Raw genomic sequence first — 22,231 nt, forward strand, 5'->3', positions numbered from 1 at the left:
TAAAAAACAACAATAATCATAACCAGTGCTCATAAAATCTTGACTCATATGAAAAGAGTCTTGACTTTTTCCAATTTCCTTTGAATAGTTATAAAACTGAAAATATGAATGATTGAATTATAAAAAAAAAATCTAATGATGTTGAAGTAAGAAATTTCTTTTTTCTTTTCCCCAGGCCTCTGTGGGTAGAGTTCCCTAATGAATTAGAGACTTTTAGTGTGGAAGATGAATACATGCTGGGTGAGCATTTCTGGATTAATTTTACTTCTGAGAAATACTATAATTATGTTTTTATTATATTTTCTAGTATAGGAACACTAAAAAGTCCCTAGTCTCAAGAAAGCCAAAAAGAAAAGAAATTTCATCACCAAGATTTTTCGTGTATTGGTGGGATCCCAACTCTATTCTTTCGTCATGTAGTGCTTCTCATAGCATGTTAACGTCATATAAACCCATTGCGTTTGTGAATGCCGTTTGGAATTCTTGTTCAGGGACCACCTCTAAGCCTTAAGATACCACCACAGGGAAGGGAAGTCGAAAAAAGTAAACCAGACGGTTATCTTTGTAACGACCCAGAAGAGCTTATTTCATATGCAAAACAGGACTGGGGTTGTTTGTTTGTTTTTGGTTGGGTTAATCATATTTGGAACAGGAAAGTTTATCATTTGGGTAATGTGTTCAAGAGGCCAGGTTTGGCAGAGAGTTGCCCAAAAGGTGAATTCTGTTTCTAAAGAGTAGAACCCCCAAAATGTAAAAAACCTATCTCTTTAGGTCTCCACTCATCCTTGCGTCTCAAGTTAAAAAGCTACTACTTCCTTAGAGAAAATTTTCCTCATCAAAATTGCTTCCTAATATCTAATTCGACCTGCCTTAGTCAAAATCAGTCCCTCTTAATACATAATTTTCATTCCATTTTGTACTTTTACCAGTTTACTATTTGTCTTAGCTCTAATTAATTTGTAATTACTTGTTTAATATCTGGTTTTGACTGTAAACTTGATGAGGGCAGGGACCGTGTCTGTCCAATTTGAAGCTACATTCCTCGAGCCTAGCACAGTGCCTGGTCCTCAGCAGAATTCAATGAATATTTGTTGAATTAAATAGTGAATTTGTAATTGGATGAATTTTACATATGCTAGTGCCAAGATCAAAACAAAATTAATAATCCAGATTTCCTTTAAGGGAATTATAGTTTTCCTGATGATACCTGCCCAAGAAAGAGGGCCTGAATATCTGTGCAGACCACACCTCTGGGTCACAGTTGTAGACTCACTACATTTAAAGTCACATATAGCAAACAGTGAAGCACTTGGAGAAGTGAAATGGTGCTTTCATACCACAGCTGTGCACAAAGTGAGACTGTGCTGGCCTATGTCAGGGTCCCTGCTGTAATCCTAATACACCGTAAGTGCATTAATGATAGGCAATGATACAGTCACCTCTGATCACCTGTCCTCTTTCTAACTCACAATACATCTCCCTGAGGAATCATTGGCTCAACTCACCAGGATCTCTGCCTTTAAGAAGTTCAGTTGAGTGGTCTTTGAAACCACAAAAGCACTCAATTAAGAGAGCAGCATTGAAATCTATACATTACCATATGTAAAATTACATAGCCAGTAGAAATTTGCTGTATGACACAGGAAGCTCAAATCCGGTGCTCTGTGACAACCTAGAGGGGTGGGATGGGATGGAAGGTAGGATGTGGGAGACAGGTTCAGAAAGGAAGGGACATATGTATACCTAAGGCTCATGCATGTTGATATGTGGCAGAGACCAACATAATAACATAAAGCAATTATCCTCCAATTACAAATAAATAAATTTAAATTTAAAAAAAAATTTAAGGAGAAGGGATGTTTTCAGACCTCTCATAATGATATTCAACTTTATTTCTTCTCCACTTTTCAGGAGGTGCTTTATTGGTTCATCCAGTCACAGAACCAAAAGCTACTGTTGTTGATGTGTTTCTGCCAGGGTCAAGTGAGGTAACAGTAAACAACAAACACCTGCATACCTTACGTGTGTATGTCTTCCTTTCGAACTTGGTGGCTTAAAACGACAAAACCTTATGCTGTCACAGTACTGGAGGCTTGAAGTCCAAAATCTTGGTGTGGGCAGAGTTGGTTCTTCCTGGAGGTTCTGAGGGAGAGGCTGTGCCATGCCACTCTCCACGCTCTCCGCTTCCGGGGGCTGTGCCTACGCTCTTGGCATTTCTTGGCTTGTACCCGCCTCGCTTCAGTCTATGCCTCCATTTTCACTGTGTGTGTCTGTGTCTCCTCTAACCATCTGTCTCTTACAAGACACTTGTGATGATATTTAGAGCCTATCTAAATAAATCCAGATAATCTCCTTACCTTAAGATCCTCAATTTAGTCAAATCTGTTCCCATAAAGATAAGGGATTAGGAAGCAAATACATCTTTTTGAAGGGCCACCATCCAGCCCACTACACCTGTCATCACTGATATGACAATAACCAGGCTTTTCTACAGAAAGCCCATGAATGATGTTCTTTCTGCTTGGTTTCTCTAGGAATTTGTAGTTCTGAAGGTGGGGGCTCTTTACAAAGGTTCCCCTGCAAAGCAGAAACCTGAGAAAAAGGTTAAATATTACAACAGCTAAATGAAATGGCTTGCCAAGCATTTCTGCTAAGAGTTTCTTAAATTAATTCTAAGTGCAGGCTCCCATTAAGAGGAGCTAGCTCCCTGTCTGACTTTGCCACAGTTTCTATTAATGACCTATTATCATTTCAATCACACTGTTATGACTATGTAGCCTATTCTTTCAACACTCCTGTTTCCAGGAATGTTCTGTAATTGTTTCTCTCGCTACATCTTCCCAAAGCCTGGGTAGGAGAGCCGCTGCTTCTTGCTGATTAGCTAGTAAAGTACCACAATGGGCAGAGAGCTATCTCACAGCCTGGCCGTCACCTTCCCGTGTTCTGTACAGCACATCCCTCTCCTGCAAGTCTCTTTCTTGGGGAGGCCTTCTCTGACACCCTCTTTAAGATTACAAACCACTCCCACTGCCCCTGGTACTATCCAGTTCTCCTGCATCCTTTATTTGTCTCTGTAGAACATGCCATTTTAAACATCCTAAAATTTACTTTTATGTTTTGTTTATTATTTATCTCTCCCATTAAAATGTTAGCTTTTTGAAGGCCATGATTTTTATCTGTTAATGACCTCGCATTAATGGCCTATCTGTTAATGTATCCCTCGCATCTAGACAGGCATGTGGCACATAATAGGCCATCTGTAAGTACTTGCTGGGTGAGGAGCTCAGTAACTAAGCTCTGGGTCTCATCTACATGGTGTTTTGTACCAGTTGTACCCTTCTTAGGCTGGGAATCTTTGATTATGTTACCACACACCCTATGCCTCTCATTTCAGTCAGACTGGAAATGGTTGATGGGTAATGCCCAAATCTTGTTTGAATCCTTTTTTTTTTTTAACCTTTCACTCCCACCAACTTTTTATCTTGAGCTACTAGAATTCACCAAAGGAAGACATTACAAGGAAAGATAGCTAAGGGATTATCCCTTGTAAACATAGACACAGAAATCCTTGACAATACATTAGGCAACTGAATCCAGCCAAAGATAATACTTCATGACAAGGTAGGACTGATGCAGTTGAATTGAGAGTTCACTGCAGCTGACAATTGTCAGGGCACAGCCCTCTCCCAGTGATGGCAGGACAGTGACAGATTCAACATCCCAGCTTTATACAGCCTCTGATAATCCCAGGAGGTGAACTGTGGCTGCCAGAAATTACACTGGACTAGAAGAGAGAAAAAGGTTTTCTTTTCATCCTTAAGATAGTATCTTAAGGATTTATCCCATCAAATTACTTTGGCAGGAGCTTTTTGGCACTTTAGCAAGTAAACCCCCTCGATGGGCATCTCAGATAAGAGTTTGAACCTCGTCCCTGAATTGTACTCTGTTTTTAAAAAATGACGCTGTATTAGTAATCCAAATTTCCATTTGTTTTTCTCTAAGGTCTGTTTCCCTGTCAGATACTTCCTTTTCTCCTGCCTCATTTGTAATTTATTTGCTTGCTGTGTGCTTTTCTGTTTTGTTGTTTTCTCTCTTCCATCATCTTTTTCACTATAAGATCATTACATTTTTATAAGCCAGTTGAACTATAAAATCCATGAGGGCAGGTTCTAGGTCTTTCTGTTCACTTGTGTGTACCCAGCAATGCTGGGCACATGGTAAGTTGTTCAGTAAATAACTTTTGGATGGATGGATGGAAAAATGAATGGCCTTTTAACTCAGCTTAATCCATCTCAGTACTAGGTTAGTTAGTCCTTTGGGATTTTCTTAAAAGCATATGTTCTCTCGAACTTCTATTCAAGATTTTTTAAATTATACTTAATTTTTTGTTAATTATACTTATTTTAGCTTTCTGGTTATTTGAAATCCAACTAAATGGATGTTTTATTAAATGATGAAATCATGAGAAAAATGTGCTTATACACATTTTTTCACTAAGGTCTATTTCTTTTCAGATTTGGTATGACTCTAAGACATTTGCTCACTGGAAAGGAGCGTGTACAGTAAAGATCCCAGTAACCTTGGACACTGTAAGCTATTTTCAGACTGTTATTTTTACCTATTGTGCTGATTAGTTTACTCAGGCTGCCATGACAAAATACCATAGACTGACTGGCTTCAACAATAGAAAGTTAATTTCTCACAGTCTGGAGGCTGGAAGCCCCAGATCAAGGGGCCAACCAGTTCGGGTCCTGGGGAGGATTTCTTCCTGGCATGGAGACAGACACTTTCTTGATGCATCCTCTTATGGTAGAGGGAGCGTGTGCTCGTCTTGTCTCTTATGACACTACTCGTTTGGATCAGGGCCCCACTCCTATGACTTCATTTAATCTTAATTACCTCTGTAAAGGTCTCCAAATACAGTCACACAGGGGCTTAGGGCTTCACTCTGTGAATTTTGTGGGGACACATTCAGTTCATAACACGTGCCTTCATAGAAAGAGCCAAGGACGTCAGTGTATAGTAACATATACACATGGAGACTGAATGTAGATTAGTAGAGGGGTTCCCTGGTGGTTCAGACGGTGAAGAATCCGCCTGCAATTTGGGAGACCTGGGTCAATTCCTGGGTTGGGAAGATTCCCTGGATTGGGAAGATCCCCTGGAGGAGGGCATGGCAACCCACTCTAGTGTTCTTGCCTGGAGAATCCCCAAGGACAGAGGAGCCTGGAGGGCTACAGTCCATATGGTCACAAAAAGTTGGGCCCAACTGAGCAACTAAGCACAGCATACAGCACAGAACTGAAGGCAGGGAGAGGGTTTGGGGAGCAATGGCGAGTGACCATTAAAGGGTACAGGGTTTCTTTTGGGGGGTGATTTTTAATTGATTATGCTGATGGTTGCATGATTCTGAATATACTAAAAACCATTCAATTGTACACTGTAAATGGATGAATTGTATGACATGTGAATTTTTATCAATAAAACTGCCAAAATGGGAAGGGAAAAAAAAGAGTATAAAAATAACATGTACTCTGAGTTCACAGTTTGGAACACTGAAGACACAGTTCTTCCACATTTATTTACCTTTGTGTGTCTAAGAAAAAGAATCACACTGACAACAGGGAGTAAACACAGTGATAGCACACGTACCATACAGTATGGCCTCTACAGCACCAAGTCAGGACACATGAGTTTCTAGTTGGACCTCTAGGCCCAAGGGGAGGCTATGAGTTATGATGTTAGACCCAGAGCGGCCCATGCAGGCTGCATTTCCTTTTTTAAAAATTAACTCATTTGTTATTTATTTGGGTGTATCAGGTCTTGGCTGCAGCACGCAGGGTCTTCACTGTGTCATGTGGGATCTTTAGTTGCGGTGCACAGACTATCTAGTTGTAGTGTGCAGACTTACTTGTCCTGCATGATGTGGGATCTTAGTTCCCCGACCAGGGATGGAACCTGAGTCCCCTGTATTGCAAGGTGGATTTTTAACCACTGGACCACCAGGGAAGTCCCCCAGGGTGCATTTCTGAAGGGAAGTTTGTTCCTGCAACTGAATCACAGCCACTACCAGAGACTTGAAGTAGTGTGAAAATTTTTAAATAGATGTATGTTATTTTTTTAAATTCTCAGCAGCAATATGAACTCCATTATAGAGAAAATAGGGCTTCCCTGGTAGCTCACATGGTATAGAATCCACCCAGGAGACCTGGATTCAATTCCTGGGTCAGGAAGGTCCCTTGGAGAAGGGAATGGCAACCCACTCCAGTATTCTTGCCTGGAAAATCCCATGAACAAAGCAGCTTGGCAGGCTATAGTCCATGGAGTCAAAAAGAGCCAGACATGACTGAGCGACTAACATGTTCACGTTCACATAGAGAAAATGATTTCAGATGCCAACTTTCAGATCTAGAATAGACCTTAACATTCATCTTCTTGAATCCCTCATGCTTACAGGTGAAGACAGGGAGGTTCAGAGAAGTTAAATTACTTGTTCAGGGTTTCAGCTAAATTGTGAACTGAGATAAGAACTGAGATAAGACCCCAGGTCAATTGGACTTCCACTCCAGGGCCTATCCGTATTAACTTACTGCATCATTCTTTGAAGGAAAATAAAAGAAGAAGAAATTGACTGATGCAGGTGGGGAAGTAAATGTGCTTTTACTTCTTGCTGCGAGTCAAGCAGACGGTGGACATCTTGCCTACTCCACCCTCACTGACAACTTTCTGTATACAGCAGTCCCCCTTATCCGAGGCTTCATGTTCCTCAGTTTCAGTTACCTTCAGTCAACTGCGGCCCCAAAGTATTAACTGTGGTCCAGAAATACTAAATGGAAAATTCCAGAAATAATTCATAAGTTTTAAACTGCATGCTACCCTGAGGAGCATGATGAAATCTTGTGCCATCCTGCTTCATCCTGCCCAGGACATGACTCATCCCTCGGTCCAGCAGATCCAAGCTGTGTATGCTACCCACCCATTAGTATAGGGGAAGGTATCATTATATAGGGTTCAGAACTCTCCTCGGTCTCAGGCATCCACTGGGGATCTGGGAACATATCCCAGGTGGAGGAAGGGGGTGCCTACTGTATTCTAGCTCTTCTCCCCACTGGCAGCTTACTCAAAGCAAAGTATAAGCCCTCATGTGATCCAGGGAGCTTCCTAAGAGAGGACTACACTGGGAGGCACGGAACCTACTGGATTGTCCTTGCCAGGAGTGCTATTCCAGAAGACCCATGCCTACAGCTCTGTCGTCAGAGTCACACCAAGTGCCCTTTGCAGGTTCTATAACAGAGATTTCACAGATTCACCCTCAGAATTGAGCCAGTCATCCTAGTGATGCAGGGAAGCAGGGACCAAGAAGTGTATAGGCTAAAGTAGGGACAACAGTTGTATATCCCAAACCAAGAAACCACCATCTTTTATGAACGTATACACATGTATATCTGGGCCTGCTTGCATAGACATAAAAATCCCCTCTTTAGCAGGGTCCTAAAAATAAACTTGTTTGTTATATTGACAGGAAAATTAAAAATACAAAGCAGGAAAGGCTACCTATAGGATAGTCAGAATAGATAATAAGTGGATGGAGGGTGAGAAGTTTTCCCTAATAATTTTTTAAATGAACCATTTTTAATATTTGAACTCTTTTCCTTTTAATGCCAGGGCCTGTGGTAAGCTACAAGCTGGGAGAAAAGAATACCCCCTTCCCCATGAGGGATATGTTCCAAGACCCCAAATGGATGCCTGAAGCCAAGGAGAGTACAGAACCCTATATAAAGATATTTTCCCCTATACTAATGAATTTGTGTTCACAAATTTATTTTGCTTTAGAGTCTGCATTATAAAGAATGTATAATGGGACTTTCCTGGCAGTCCAGTGGTTAAGAATCCACCTGCCAGTTCAGAAGACATGGGTTCCATCCCTGCTCTGGGAAGATTCCACATGTCACAGGGCGACTAAGCCTATGCACCACAGCTACTGAACCCATGCACTCTGGAGCCTGTGCTCCTCAACAAGAGAAGCCACTGCAATGAGAAGCGTGCGCACCACAGCTAGAGAGTGGTCTGTGTTCAGTGCAACTAGAGAGAGCCCAAGCGCAGCAACAAAGACCCAGCACAGCCAAAACTAACTAAATAACATTTTTGAAAAAAGAATGTATAATGAAATATTTTAAAAGCCTACTTTGAAATCGCCTTATATGAATCCTCCTCTGAGAGTATTCTCCTATTGTAGATACCAGTGTTTCAACGTGGTGGAAGTGTGGTACCAATAAAGACCACTATAGGAAGATCCACAGGCTTCATGACTAATTCCCCATATGGACTCCGAGTCGCTCTAAGCACTAAGGTACTTGAAAAATATTACTTTTACACCTCTTGTTTGTTATGACTCTGTCTCTTTACAGTGGTAGCTTTGAGTGTATAAAAGTGGTGAAGCCCATCTATGGGATAGGTGGTTCTGATGTTTGTCTAGAAATCAAAAATTTGAATCATTTCTGCATCATTGTCCAACTTATCTAACTTTCCTGGAATTGTTCTTCAGGGAACTCTGAGAACTAGAAATGATAGAAATTTCCTCTAGGGTACTGTGACCCTTCGTGCTCTGCAGCTTGGCATTGATCACCACTGGGCTGAAAGCTCATTGGGCCATAGCAGCCTGCCATGTGGATTAGCCCTGACTCTCAGTCTCCGGTAAAAGGGTCCTGTGTCTATGCAACATTCCAGGGACGCAGTCCCACACACAACAACTTTCATTCTCATTGGATGGCTCAAACAACTACAATCTCCTAGAGTAAGGTCTGGAAGGATCCAGAATTGATCTGTTCTTTTGAGGATATCTTTTGAGCTGAATGAGGCCTATGGCAGATTCCTCTCCTAACCGTTTGCCAAAATACAGTGCCAGACACAAATCCTCACTCTTAAGCAAATGTTATAATTCACTTTCTTTTTCTTACATTTTTCTCTTCCATCCATTTCTTTTAAGCATGTATTCTTGGGTCAAACTATGGGCCTTGGGCCCATGGGAGGCCATGGAATAAATTGCAAGAGACTTGAGGTCCATAGCTCATGAAGCATTGTCAGTAACAGGGAACTGCCATATGGAGTGCTGTGACATTGTCTGACATGCAAAAGGGATCCTCCTACCAAAAGACAGTAGGAAGTAGGCACCATTCTCCAAATGGAGGTTCTTCTAAAGATAGCTAATCTCATCTATTATATTCTTTTTCCTTTTAACTTCAGTTTCACTGGGTGAACATTTCTTGACCTGTTGTCACATTTTAGGGCAGTATTTTTGAAATCACCTATGCCACTGACCATACTTCACAGTTTAAATCTCTTTCAACAAAGCCTAACTCTCTTTGCCTCCTCTTGTGTGACTTCCTTATTCATATTATTTCACAAATGGGTACTGAGTGTTTATATAGTTTATGATGACTTTGTACAGCTTTAATATTAAGCAGTTGTTCAACATAATTTTTCACAGATTTTGTAATCAGTTATTTCCTTTAGGGAGGGACAGTCTTTTCCAAGAAAACTATTACATGAGCATACTCTCTGTGATTCCACTCTCCAGGGTTCTGCCATGGGTGAATTCTATCTCGATGATGGGCATTCTTTCCAATACCTCCACCAGAAGCAATTCTTGCACAGGAAGTTTTCATTTTCCTCAGGTGTTTTGACCAACAGGTAATGGCAGCTGAAAGAGCCATGTGCTTTCATAAATAAATTATGCTATCCATTTGCTATCCTTAAATGCACAGCTAATGTTTTAAGGTACTATTTTTAAAAATTAATAATGAAGGCCATTTGTATTTTTCATCTTCTTTTCTTCGAGATTGATTAATGTATGATATAGAAATAAAATTTTAATATAAATATACAAGTATAGTATACAAATACAGTTGTAGTATATTTAAAGTATACGGTGTGATGACTTGATAAATGTATACATTGTGGAAGTATTCCCCTCATCAAGTTAATTAACACGTCCATCACCTCACATGTTTAACCTTTTTTTTTCCAGCTTTTGATGAGAACACAAGTTCTACTCTCTTAGCAAATTTCAGTTATGCAATACAGGATTATCAACTGTATTTGCCATGTTGGATATTTGATTCTCAAACCTTCTTCATCTTATAACTGAAAGTCTGTACTCTTCTACCAGCCTCTCCCTACTTCTCCCACCCCTCACCCCCTAGAAACCACCATTTTACTCTGTTTCTATGAGTTCAACTCTTTTTTCCTTTTTTTCTTTTTTTTTGCATTCCTCATATAAGTGATGCCATTCATCACTTTGTTGAATATTTCAGTCCACTTCTTGTACTGTTCAGGTCTGTGTTTTGTTAGGTACTTTTTAATATTTTCCATATGTATTGAAATTCTCATTTTGTTCATGCACTGCTCTTTGAACTTGGTGAGCATCCTTATGACCATTGGTTTGAACTATCTATCAGGTAAACAATTTATCTCTATTTCAATAAGGTCAGTTTCTATAGATTAATCATGTTCTTTTGTTAGGAACATATTCTCCTGTTTCATCTGCCTTGACTCCTGGTGGTGTTTCTCACATTAGATAAGACAGCCATGTCTTCCAGTCTTTACAGACTGGCCTCATGTAGGAGATGATCCTCATTGATCAGCCTGTCCTGAGCTCCTTATAGCTTCCAGACCTTTGTGATTATCCACACTGCCATGTTTGTTTTAGTGACTGCCAGTAGTTAAGGATATGCTGAGACCCATCCGTATCCCAAGGGGCATATTTTAGTCATCACCTATATACAGGCTGATTAGAACCTTCAGGCAGTAGCTGGGAAAGTATGCAGTTAGATCCTTTCCGGGAAGAACCTGGGAGATGGATATTTTTGCCTGCTCCCTCTGCACTGAGCCCTGGGGGGATAGCCACACTGCCTATTAACAACTGCTTCTTTATTTGCTGTAATTAACTTCGTTGGCTCTCAGAGGGAGGTGATTTGAGGGCCTATCTCTCCAGGTGGGAGCCTTGAAAGGATGGACACTGGAAGTGTGATCCAAACCTTTTACTTTTCCTGGAGAAGCTAGGAGTTGCAAATTCCTTCCCAATTGTACGGGACTATGCCAGGGGTGGGCTTCCCTGGTAGCTCAGCGGTAAAGAATCCACCTGTAGTGCTGGAGTCACAGGAGATGCAGGTTCATTCCCTGGGTTGAAAAGATTCCCTGGAGGAGGGCATGGCAACTCACTCCAGTTTTCTTGCCTGGAGAATCCCCATGGACAGAGGAGCCTGGAGCCTACAGTCCATAGGGTCACAAAGAGTCAGATACAACTGAAGTGACTTAGCACGCAAACATGCCAGGGGTAGGGGTTATATGGGAAGTGTGTTTCAGCCTTTCCTGCTTGTTTTGATGTGGGTATTTTCTCAGTCACCCAATGTGCAGGAGTCACTCAGCTAGTTTTCTGGTTTCTCTCATAGAGAATTGTTCCATGTATAGCTTTATTTTCAGTGCATCTGTTGGAAAAGAGAAATTCAGGAGCCACTCATGTTGGCACTTTGCTCTGGAGCCCCCGGGAGTACTTTTCAATCACTCTTATGAACATCCCTTCCTTATTGTCTTCATCTTCCTTTCCTTCCTTCTCTGAAAAATGAAAAAGAATTCAGTATAAATTCCTATTAATCCCATTTATTTATCTGTTCAAACATTCATTAAGGATCTGATTTCTTGCAATTTGATTGCAGCAGCCAAGTCACATTTGGGACTTCAGTGTCCTTAAGTGATGTCCCTCCAAATGGTTTGTTAAAGGAAGACTGCTGGTTAGCTTGGGCTTCCCAGATGACTCAGTGGTAAACAATCCTCCTGCCATGACACAGGAGATGTGGGTTTGATCCCTGGGTCAGGAAGATCTCCTGGAGTAGGAAATGGCAACCTGTTTCACTATTCTTGCCTGGAAAATTCCATGGACAGAGGAGCCTGGTGGTCTACGGTTCATGGAGTTGCAGAGAGTCAGACATGACTGAGCACGTGTGCATTGGTTGGCTTGTCTTTGCATATAGAGTCGTCTTTTTCCATCTCTTCATCCTAGTAAATGTGACAGCTATATGTTTCATGCCTCCATAGGCATGAAGGATGGGAGGGGATGGTGATCTGGTAGCCAGTCCAAACCCCTGTTCCTCTCCTTTTCCTAATGTCATTTGTTGTATCTATTCCAGTTGTGCTGACGAGAGGGGTCATTATCCCAGCAAGTGTGTGGTGGAGCAGATCTTGGTCCTAGGCCTCAAGAAGCAGCCATCTTCTGTGACTGCCCACTCAGCTGGTAAGGAAACAGGCCACTTGGTTCTATAAGCATAGAAGTATTTGACATGAAGAGATGGTTAGTCTAAAACTGATGTAATGTGCTTAGCCAAGTGGACTCTGCTCTTTCTGGCAAGAGTCAAATATATTAGTATCTAGAGGGAACGAAGCCATCCTGCTTCTTTCTTCATCAACTGTCTTTCTGCTCATTGTAAGCTGTTAATATTTTCCTGAGGGAAATCATGTGAGGCTTGAAATAATATTGTAGCTTTTTTGAATATTTGGTTTAAACTGTAGGTATCTAAAGTCGTAGGGAATCCTACTGATATTTATTGACTTTCTTAAAGGACCTGGGACAGGATATATCTTTTTTCAACCTACTGAATTTGCTGGACAAATCACTTTGCTCCTTACAGTTTCTTTTCATTCAGTCTTTTACTCAAAACACTGGAGTGCTTCATGTTTTAAAAATTCATGGAAGTCCAGGAGTATAAGTGGTATTAATTTGGATTCTCCTATATGGAATATAAGATTTTATGACAGAGACAGAAACTTTTTAAATTCAAAGAAAAGACATTTCTTTCCTGGATAGTCAACAGACTTTCCCTTTTACTGTTTGGATCTCTAGATGGCAGCGCTCAGCCTGTGGCTTTTACGTACCATGCCACAACATCCACCCTAAAGCTGGAGACGCTCTCGCTGAACATTGGTGCGGACTGGAAGGTGCGCGTCCAGTGACGGAGCAGTGCACCTGGTGGCAGAGCCAGGAGCAGCGGCGCCTCTCCGCCTTCCCTGGGGCCTTTTATGCGATTTGTGCCACGTGCTAATTGACTTCTCTGGCTTAAAGTCAGCTTTCATTAGTCACAGTTTATTAGTGAACAGTAGATTTCAGATTTTTCAGATGTTACATTCTTAGACGTGCTGGGAATCATACTCTTGGTGTCACACACCACTTCGACATGGAAGTGGCCCAGAGACATTTATAGCATTCACAGACCTCGCGTTGCTCCCTGGGCCATGGCCTGGGGTATGTGCTGTGGCCCAGTGGGGAGCTTCTCTTTGAGCACAGCTGGGTGAGTTTGTTTTAAGTGACAGGTGGGCCAAGGCCGCCTTGTGGCCCATTTGTGAAAGCTCGTCTCAGTCCATGTGGCCAAGCCACTCCAGCTCCAGCAGCTGAGCTGCTCAAGGTCTCTCTCGAAGTGGACAGTGGCCTCTGGTAACCACCTCCCCCCACAGATCTCTTTTACCCACTTAGACATGGGCAAGGCAGCCCTTTTCTACTTGCACTGTATGTACTGCAGCAACAGGGAGTTACTCTACCTTACAGACTGAAAAGCTGGCTTAAAACTCAATATTCAGAAAACTAAGATCATGGCATCTGGTCCCATCATTTCATGGCAAATAGATGGGAAAACAATGGAAACAGTCATAGACTTTATTTTCTTGGGCTCCAAAATCACTGCAGATGGTGACTGCAGCCATGCAATTAAAAGATGCTTGTTTCTTGAAAAAAAAGTTATGACCAACCTAGACAGCATATTAAAAAGCAGAGACATTACTTTGCCAACAAAGGTCTGTCTAGTCAAAGCTATGGTTTTTCCAGTAGTCATGTATGGATGACTTGGATCACAAGTGGGGAGAGTTGGACCACAAAGAAAGCTGAGCGCTGAAGAATTGATGCTTCTGAACTACGCTGTTGAAGAAGGCTCTTGAGAGTCCCTTGGACTGCAAGAAGATCAAACCAGTCAATCCTAAAGGAAATCAGTCCTGAATATCCATTGGAAGGACTGATGCTGAAGCTCCAATACTTTGGCCGCCTAATGCGAAGAACTGATTCACTGAAAAAGACTCTGATGCTCGGAAAGATTGAAGGCAGGAGGAGAAGGGGACATCAGAGGATGAGATGGTTGGATGGCATCACCGACTTGATGGACATGAGTTTGAGCAAGCTCTAGGAGTTGGCGATGGACAGGGAAGCCTGGCATGCTGTAGTCTATGGGGTCGCAAAGAGTCGGTCATGACTGAGTGAACTAAAGTAAGAGACTGAATCAAAAACACAAAGGGAGTCTTTTACTTGTCATGTTTTTTGGGTCTCCAAAGTTCCAAATTAATCTTCTTAAAATTCTAATCTCTTAATATCGGTTTTATTAAATACTGTCTACTACCCAAAGATTATTTGTAACATGAGTAAACTGTAATTTAAATTAATAACATAAATACCCACCATCAAACTTCAGAATAAGAACATGGGACTAGACTGAGGGTGAGGTAAGTGAGACACTTGCCTGGGACAGAAAATATACGGGGATGCCCAAATTCACAGTAATCAAAATAAATAATACTTTAATGCAATATTTTAAAAATCAACACTAAAAGAAAAAAATCCATGATGAACAAATATCACAATTTTAAATAAGGATAGGATCAATATACCACATTTTGCATTTGACTCAGATCCCAGCGCAGCTCGGCATGCGCTGGAGCACTACACCACAGCAGCCCCTTGGGAGGTCCCCAGGGACTCCCTGCGGCTACAGCATCTGCTGGGGCAGCCTCGTATCCTAGCCCTCCTCAACATACACACTTGTTTATCAGGCATCCTCCACTTAGTAACTTGCCAACTGCCACCCCAGTGCCTTCTGTTCCCTGGACCCAATATCTACTGCCTGCCCACTATGTATGCAGATCCTACCATCTGTCCAGGCACAACTCAAATCCCACTTCCCCATAGAGCCTTTCTAACTCCCTAACACCCACAACTCCCCTTTACCACAAGCAGTGATTTTGCCCTCCTCTGACAGGCAGCCCCACTTCTACATAACATGCAGTCGGATGAACATTCTCTTGGATGGCCCCTCAGTGTTTCAGGTTCGTCTGTCTTGTTTCCCTATTAGATGGCATGTTCTCCAAGATCATGTTATATTTCTCTTATATCTGCCAGAGCACCCTTATACTTGACTTTTAGTAATGATTGGCTGACTGATGGATTGATTAAAAATTGAGAATTGAATATACTTGTTTCTGCTTGACTTTTAAGACATAGGACTCTTCCCTCCAGATATAGTAAATGTTGTGCATTTCCTGGTAGACACATTTCATTGTATCAGTTGAACTTTGCACTATATGTAAGTAACATAGACATATGCAGATTCTTTGTTCCTATTTCTGCAAGTTTTACAATTAAGGAGAAAGGAAGAAATCTCCATCGGCTGAAGTTTTATTTCCCAACTTCAGATTTCCCTGCCAACCTAATTGGAAAAGACCCTGATTCTGGACAAAATTGAAGACAGAAGGAGAAGGAGACGACAGAGGATGAGATGGTTGGATGGCATCACTGACTCAATGGACATGAATTTGAGCAAGTTCCAGGAGTTGGTGATGGACAAGGAAGCCTGGTGTGCTGCAGTCCATGGGGTCATAAACAGTTAGACACGACTGAGTGACTGAACTGAAATGAACCTGAAAGCTGAATGTTCTTATCTAATATAAATGATGGTTTTTAATAGCATTTAATGGGAAATAGGGAAACAGTGGAAACAGTGTCAGACTTTATTTTTGGGGGCTCCAAAATCACTGCAGATGGTGACTGCAGCCATGAAATTAAAAGATACTTACTCCTTGGAAGGAAAGTTATGACCAACCTAGATAGCATATTGAAAAGCAGAGACATTACTTTGCCAACAAAGGTCGGCTTGTCAAGGCTATGGTTTTTCCAGTGGTCATGTATGGATGTGAGAATTGGACTATGAAGAAAAAGCTGAGCGCCGAAGAATTGATGCTTTTGAAGTGTGGTGTTGGAGAAGACTCTTGAGAGTCCCTTGGATTGCAAGGAGATCCAACCAGTCCATTCTAAAGGAGATCAGTCCTGGGTATTCATTGGAAAGACTGATGCTAAAGCTGAAACTCCAATAGTTTGGCCACCTCATGCGAAGAGTTGACTCATTGGAAAAGACTCTGATGCTGGGAGAGATTGGGGGCAGGAGGAGAAAGGGACGACAGAGGATGAGATGGCTGGATGGCAGCACTGACTCGATGGACATGAGTTTGGGTGAACTCCGGGAGTTGGTGATGGACAGGGAGGCCTGGCATGCTGCAATTCATGGGGTCGCAAAGAGTTGGACATGACTGAGTGACTGAACTGAACTGAAAGCTGAATAATCAAGACCTATCTTCAGATCAATATATATTACATGTCTATTCATTTAAAATATTTTGGAAACAAGGAATGTAACAAGAACTGTAGAGTAAGTTAGTGAGGAACTTCTCTGTCTTGACCCAGAACTATACTGAAAGGTTTAACTAGACACATTGAATGGAGAAAAATACAGCCTGGGTGTTCTCGAATGTTCTCTGCTCTTAATCGCTTGTCACACTTTCCCCATCTCCTTTTTCTGATGCTAAGGTCCAGAGAGCTTTGACCAACTTGGGGCCAGGTTGATCTACAGTGTTCAGTTACCTTGTTGTGGCTGATTCTGGATATGCTTTCTCAGGAAACTGGATTTAATGTAATAAAGTAGAATCATTTCAGGAGTGATTCAAACAAAACTCTAAAATGAGTGTGTAATATGTCTTTCCTTTAAGACTTAAATGCCCTGAAATGAGCTGACAAATCAGTTTAAAAACAGGAACTGCTCAAAAGCAATATGGGCAAAGGTAATTCACAGAAGAAATCGAAACAGGCAAAATAAGTATGAAATATTGACTCATTGGAAAAAACTCTGATGCTGGGAGGGATCGGGGGCAGGAGGAGAAGGGGACGACAGAGGATGAGATGGCTGGATGGAATCACTGACTCGATGGACGTGAGTCTGAGTGAACTCCAGGAGTTGGTGATGGACAGGGAGGCCTGGCGTGCTGTGATTCATGGGGTCGAGAAGAGTCGGACACGACTGAGCAACTGAACTGAACTGACTGATGTTCAGCCCTATTAATATTTAAATAAATTCAATAAGGGCTGCCTGACTGGCCAAGATTAAGATGAAACTGACATTGGCATAGGAGCTAGGCATTCTCATGCATCATTAGAATAATTAGAATAAGTATAATCTTTCAGGATGGCAATCTGGCAATAGCATCAAAATTTTTAATTTGCATACTTTAACCCAACAATTCCACTTCAGATAAATTGCTCAGAGCTACTAATTGCAATGTGTTTTGTACTGTTGAAAACCAGAAATAAACTGAATGTCCTTTAACAGGAGATTGGTTAAATATAACCCTTTCATACAGTGGAGTGTTATGCAACCATTAAAATAACAACCTATATATATCAACATAGAAGTATGTTCTGGATAAAATGTCTACTGAGTGACTTCATTTAAGTAAATAATAAACCAAAATTTGAGGTACCATCCTATACTGTGCAGAGTGAGAAGGACATAAAAAACAGCTCTCTCAGAACTGTTTCAGATTGAAGGAGGAAATAGAGAGACATGACACTAAATGTGTTCTCTCCTGGAACTAAAAAGGAAATTACTAGGACAGTTGGAAAAATTTGAATGGGATATTTTGATTACATGGTAATTTTCCTAATTTTGAGAATTGCACCATGATTATATAGAAGAATTTCCTTGTTTTAGGAAACACATGGAAGTATTGAATATTAAAGGGTAATGGGCCCTCATAGCTCTAACTTACTCTAAAATGGCTCAGAATATAATTTATGTATGTATGAGAAAAACAGAGAGAAAATCAGCAAAATGTGTTAAAAATGTTACAACGAAGAATCTGGATGAACCATGTACAGGAACTTCTTATACTATATTTTCAACATGCCTGTAAGTTTTAAACTATTTCAAAGCAAAGTTTTAAAAACAAAGATGCTGAGCCATATCTCCATAGTATCCAGTAGCTGTAAAAAGTTTGGTTTCTATTATTGTAAAGGGTTATAAGGTGTGGCATGTAAAATAGGATGAAAAATGGGGTTAAGAATGAACTCCAGGGATTTCCCTGGTGGTTCAGTGGTGAAGAATCTGCCAGCCAATGTGGGGGACACAGGTTCTATCCTTGGTCTGGGAAGATTCCACATGCCACAGGGCAACTAAGCCCACGCACCACAACCACTGAGCCTAGAGCTGTGCTCCTCAATGAGAGAAGCCACCACAACGAGAAGCCCTCGCACTGCAGCTAGAGAGTAACCCCTGCTCACTGCAACTGGAGAAAGCCTGTGCACGGCAGTGAAGACCCAGCACAGCCAAAAATAAAAAAAGAAGAATGAACTCCAGACCACTGTGGAGAACAGTATGGAAGTTCTTTAAAACACTAAAAATGGAATTACCGTATCCATTTTTCTGGTTTTCAGCAGTATAAACCACATTGCAATTAGTAGCTCTAAGCAATTTATCTGATTTATCTGAAGTGGAATTGTTGGGTTAAAGTATGCAAATTAAAAATGGATATGGTAATCCAGCTTCTGAGCATGTATCCATGTATCCATAAAGGATGAAAACATAATTAGAAAACATACGTGCACCCCAATGCTCATAGCAGCACTGTTTACAATAGCCAAGACATGGAAGTAACCTAAATGTCCATCAACAGAGGAATGGATAAAGAAGATATAGTACATTTATACAATGGAATATTACCCAGCCATAAAAAAAGAAGTAAATAATGCCATTTGCAACAACATGGACAGAACTGGAGATTATCAAACTCTAAGGCAAGTAACTCAAGAAAGACAAATATCATATGATATCATTTATGTGTGGAATTTTAAAAAATGAAAGAAATTAGTTTATTTACAAAACAGAAGTAGGCCCGTAGACTTAGAAAACAAACTTATGGTTACCAAAGGGAAAAGGGGGGTGAGGGGTAAATTAGGAGTTTGAAATTAACAGATGCCCATTACTATATATATAATAAACAACAAGCACCTACTGTATAGCACAGAGAACCATATTACATATCTTGTTAAAAACCTGTAACAGGAAAGAATCTGAAAAAGAATATACACACACACACACACACACACACACATACATGTCTGAATCACTTTGTGTATACCTGAAACTAACACAACACTGTAATCAACTATTTACTTCAATTTAAAAAATTAAAAAGAATGAACTCTAGTACAAGAAAATACGTTTATTTCTGATGCAGCAGACCTCTTCAGATCATCAGATGAGCTGTTCCTCACTTGAGAAATGCCAGCCAGGCCAAGTCCTCTACTTCAGGGAACACAAATACCACACTCAGAGCACCAGGCCAGGAGACCCTGACTGCCCCCACCCTGCCCCCCTGCCAATGCTGTGGCAGCACTCTCTGAGCTTTTATATGTGTCTCCCCACAGAGGTCTTGTCTGACTGCAAGGGCTGACCAAGGAACCTTACATCCTGGTTAACTGAGATTGGCCTATCAGATATATAGGGAATAGCCATAGGGAATTCTGGAGTTTGGTCTGTGTGCAGAATTCCTTCACTTTTTCACATCCCTTTTAGTATCAGTGTATCATAATGATAGCAGAAACACAGTCAAAACACTTAAATATTTGGAGTTTAATGGCTTTTAGCTCATAATTGACCATCTTACCTAAAAGCCTTCTCAGTAATGAAACTGCTATGGCAATATCAAACTTTCCACTCTGCTTTTAAGATTTCCATCTATCACATCCTCTGAATGCCCAGCATAATTCCAGGGGTGGGAGGGAGGTGGCACTCTAGACTAAAATAACTTCTCAGCCTAGGGGATAGAAAGCCATCAGCAACTCTCCTGGAAACATTACAGTCTTAACCATAGACAATGGAGGCCGTATAACTGGCATTCTAGCAGAAATAAAGGAGACATTGGCATTTGATATCAGATCTGCCTGTCTTATGACCAGACTTGCTAAAGACTGCAGTGTCGGAGCAAGGCCAAGCCAGAGTCAGACAGCTGCTTCTCAACAGTTGTTTTCAGCACGGCTGATGGTGTTAGATTCCACTCCCATCAGAGGTAGGAGAAGGGAAGCCCTATTTATATACAGGAATCCAGCGATCTTATGCCTAATGCAGTTATTGGAGTCTTAGTTTTGCATTTACTCTTTCACTGATTATCAGGAGACCCAGGATCTAGCTTGGTTCTGTAGCGAACTGGCAGGGTGATCTTGGCCATGTCATTTAATCTCTCTAGGCCTGGGTTTCCTCTTTTTTCAAGAAAAGAAATAATCTCTAAAATTCTGTGACTTTCCCATGACTTAACTAAAAATACAGTAGATAGCACAAGTTTTCTCACCTCTAAAATGGGATTTATCAAACCTGCAAGGTTGTGTACAGACTCAAAGTATTCCATGTGTATGAAAGGAAAAAAATAGTAACTTTGGAGAAACCTGGTAGATACCACCTTTGCCAAGTAATCAAGGTTGATATCACCAGTAATAAAATACATCAATATTAAGTACCCCCACGTCTGATTTGATGCTGCTGCTGATGAGAAGGGCATATAACCTCTGTGATATTCTTCCCCCCAAACCATAACCTCAGTCTAATCACATGAAAATCAGACAAATTCAAGTCAGGGACGTTCTGCAACATACCTGACAAGTACACTTCAAAAGTGCCAAGTTCAGGAGAGATTGGAACTGTCGGGGATTGGAGGACACCAAGGAGACGCAACAATTAAATGCAATGCAGATCAGATTCTGCAAAAGAAGGGGGAAAAAAAAAAAAAACTGCATAGTGGGAACACTGAAAAAAATCTAAACATATCTTGTAGTTCAATTAATAGTACCTTACCAACATTCATTTCTGAGTTTTGATCATTGTACTGTGGTTATATAAGGTATAAACATTAAGGGTGGCTATTGAAGGGCATTTGGGAACTCTGTGCTGTCTTTGCAATCCTTTTGTATGTCTAAAATTAATTTAAAAGTTTTAAAAACTATATGAAGTAGCTAGCTCACAGTAGGCATGTAATGAGTGGTAAGTGTTCTAATTATAAACGAATTCATTAATTCCGACAGTGTTGAGTTAAATGTTGGTGGGAGACAGGGATACACAATCATTAACTGCCTTGTTGGTGTAACAGGAGTCATTCCAGCCACAGATACTGCATAACTTAGGCTGAAATGTGTTATAAAAACTAGTCCTTCATTCTTTTTTCTTTCTTCATTCTTGAAGAGGCTTCTAGGAATTGAAATTTGCAGCTGTTTACATGCTCATTGTCTGCTTTTGTTTGTGGGCTCAGATTGGATTTCTTAATGAGAGCCTGAGTTTCTACAGCTGTGTAGATGAATAAACCTTGAGTCTGGACCTGCTGATCTGATAGGGGTTTTATCCACAACCATTGGTAAAGCAAACTGAATTCCACCTTGCACTCTGTGCGTTTGATATTCCCATCCTGCTATGACAAGAGGCTGATCTCCATCACACACCTGTCTTCATTACCCACAGATGGAGCTGGCTTAGACAGTTGAGGAAAGAAAGATCAACTGTGTGTGGCCTGGAGACGCTCCTCCCCCAGGGGCAAATCAGCCAAGATACTTTAATTGCATTGGCAAAGCAATAAGAAGCAGAAGAAATTTCTTCTCACACAGAGAAGTTTCATTCAACAGATATGCAACATGTGTTTATTAAGAGCCTTCTATAGGCTTAGGTGAAGTCTTCATCTGAGACTTCACCTTCATCTGAGGGTGAAGTCAGTCTTTTTGGAGGCTCTTTTAGTGCAGGCAGGTAGGCACACCACACCTCTGATTGGAGACTGTGACCACACAGTCCTGGGCAGACACACTCACTGTACACATGGAAGATGTTCAGTAGATGCTCATAAAGTGAAAGCTGATTTGTACCAATGTCATTCAACCTGGTTTAACCCCAAAATAGTATTAACTTTGGTTCATCTCTAACAATTGTCAACTACAAACTGGCACTTGCCACGGACACTTGCCATCTACAAGGTTTAAACCATGCGCTATTGCAGCTGCTGACGTTCAACACGCCATGAAAGGAGTTCAGGGTGGAGAGCAGAAATAAAGCACTGTGCTCCA

The 22,231-nt window shown here is 41.1% G+C and overlaps 1 protein-coding gene across 5 annotated transcripts in view; it reads left to right on the forward strand.

Annotated features, from left to right (window-relative positions):
* Window positions 1-21,497, forward strand: part of GANC (glucosidase alpha, neutral C) — a 71,068-nt gene extending 49,571 nt beyond the window's left edge. For all 5 annotated transcript variants that reach the window (XM_061430883.1, XM_061430885.1, XM_061430884.1 and 2 more), the window contains 7 exons: window positions 176-240; window positions 1,912-1,988; window positions 4,515-4,589; window positions 8,237-8,350; window positions 9,578-9,690; window positions 12,186-12,289; window positions 12,896-21,497. In XM_061430883.1, the coding sequence (XP_061286867.1) occupies window positions 176-240; window positions 1,912-1,988; window positions 4,515-4,589; window positions 8,237-8,350; window positions 9,578-9,690; window positions 12,186-12,289; window positions 12,896-13,005 (658 nt within the window). In that variant the 3' untranslated portion in view covers window positions 13,006-21,497. The remainder of the gene's footprint in view (window positions 1-175; window positions 241-1,911; window positions 1,989-4,514; window positions 4,590-8,236; window positions 8,351-9,577; window positions 9,691-12,185; window positions 12,290-12,895) is intronic.
* The last annotated feature ends 734 nt before the right edge of the window (window positions 21,498-22,231 follow it).

This window comes from Bos javanicus, chromosome 10 (genome assembly GCF_032452875.1).
Source record: "Bos javanicus breed banteng chromosome 10, ARS-OSU_banteng_1.0, whole genome shotgun sequence".
NCBI lineage: Eukaryota > Metazoa > Chordata > Mammalia > Artiodactyla > Bovidae > Bos > Bos javanicus.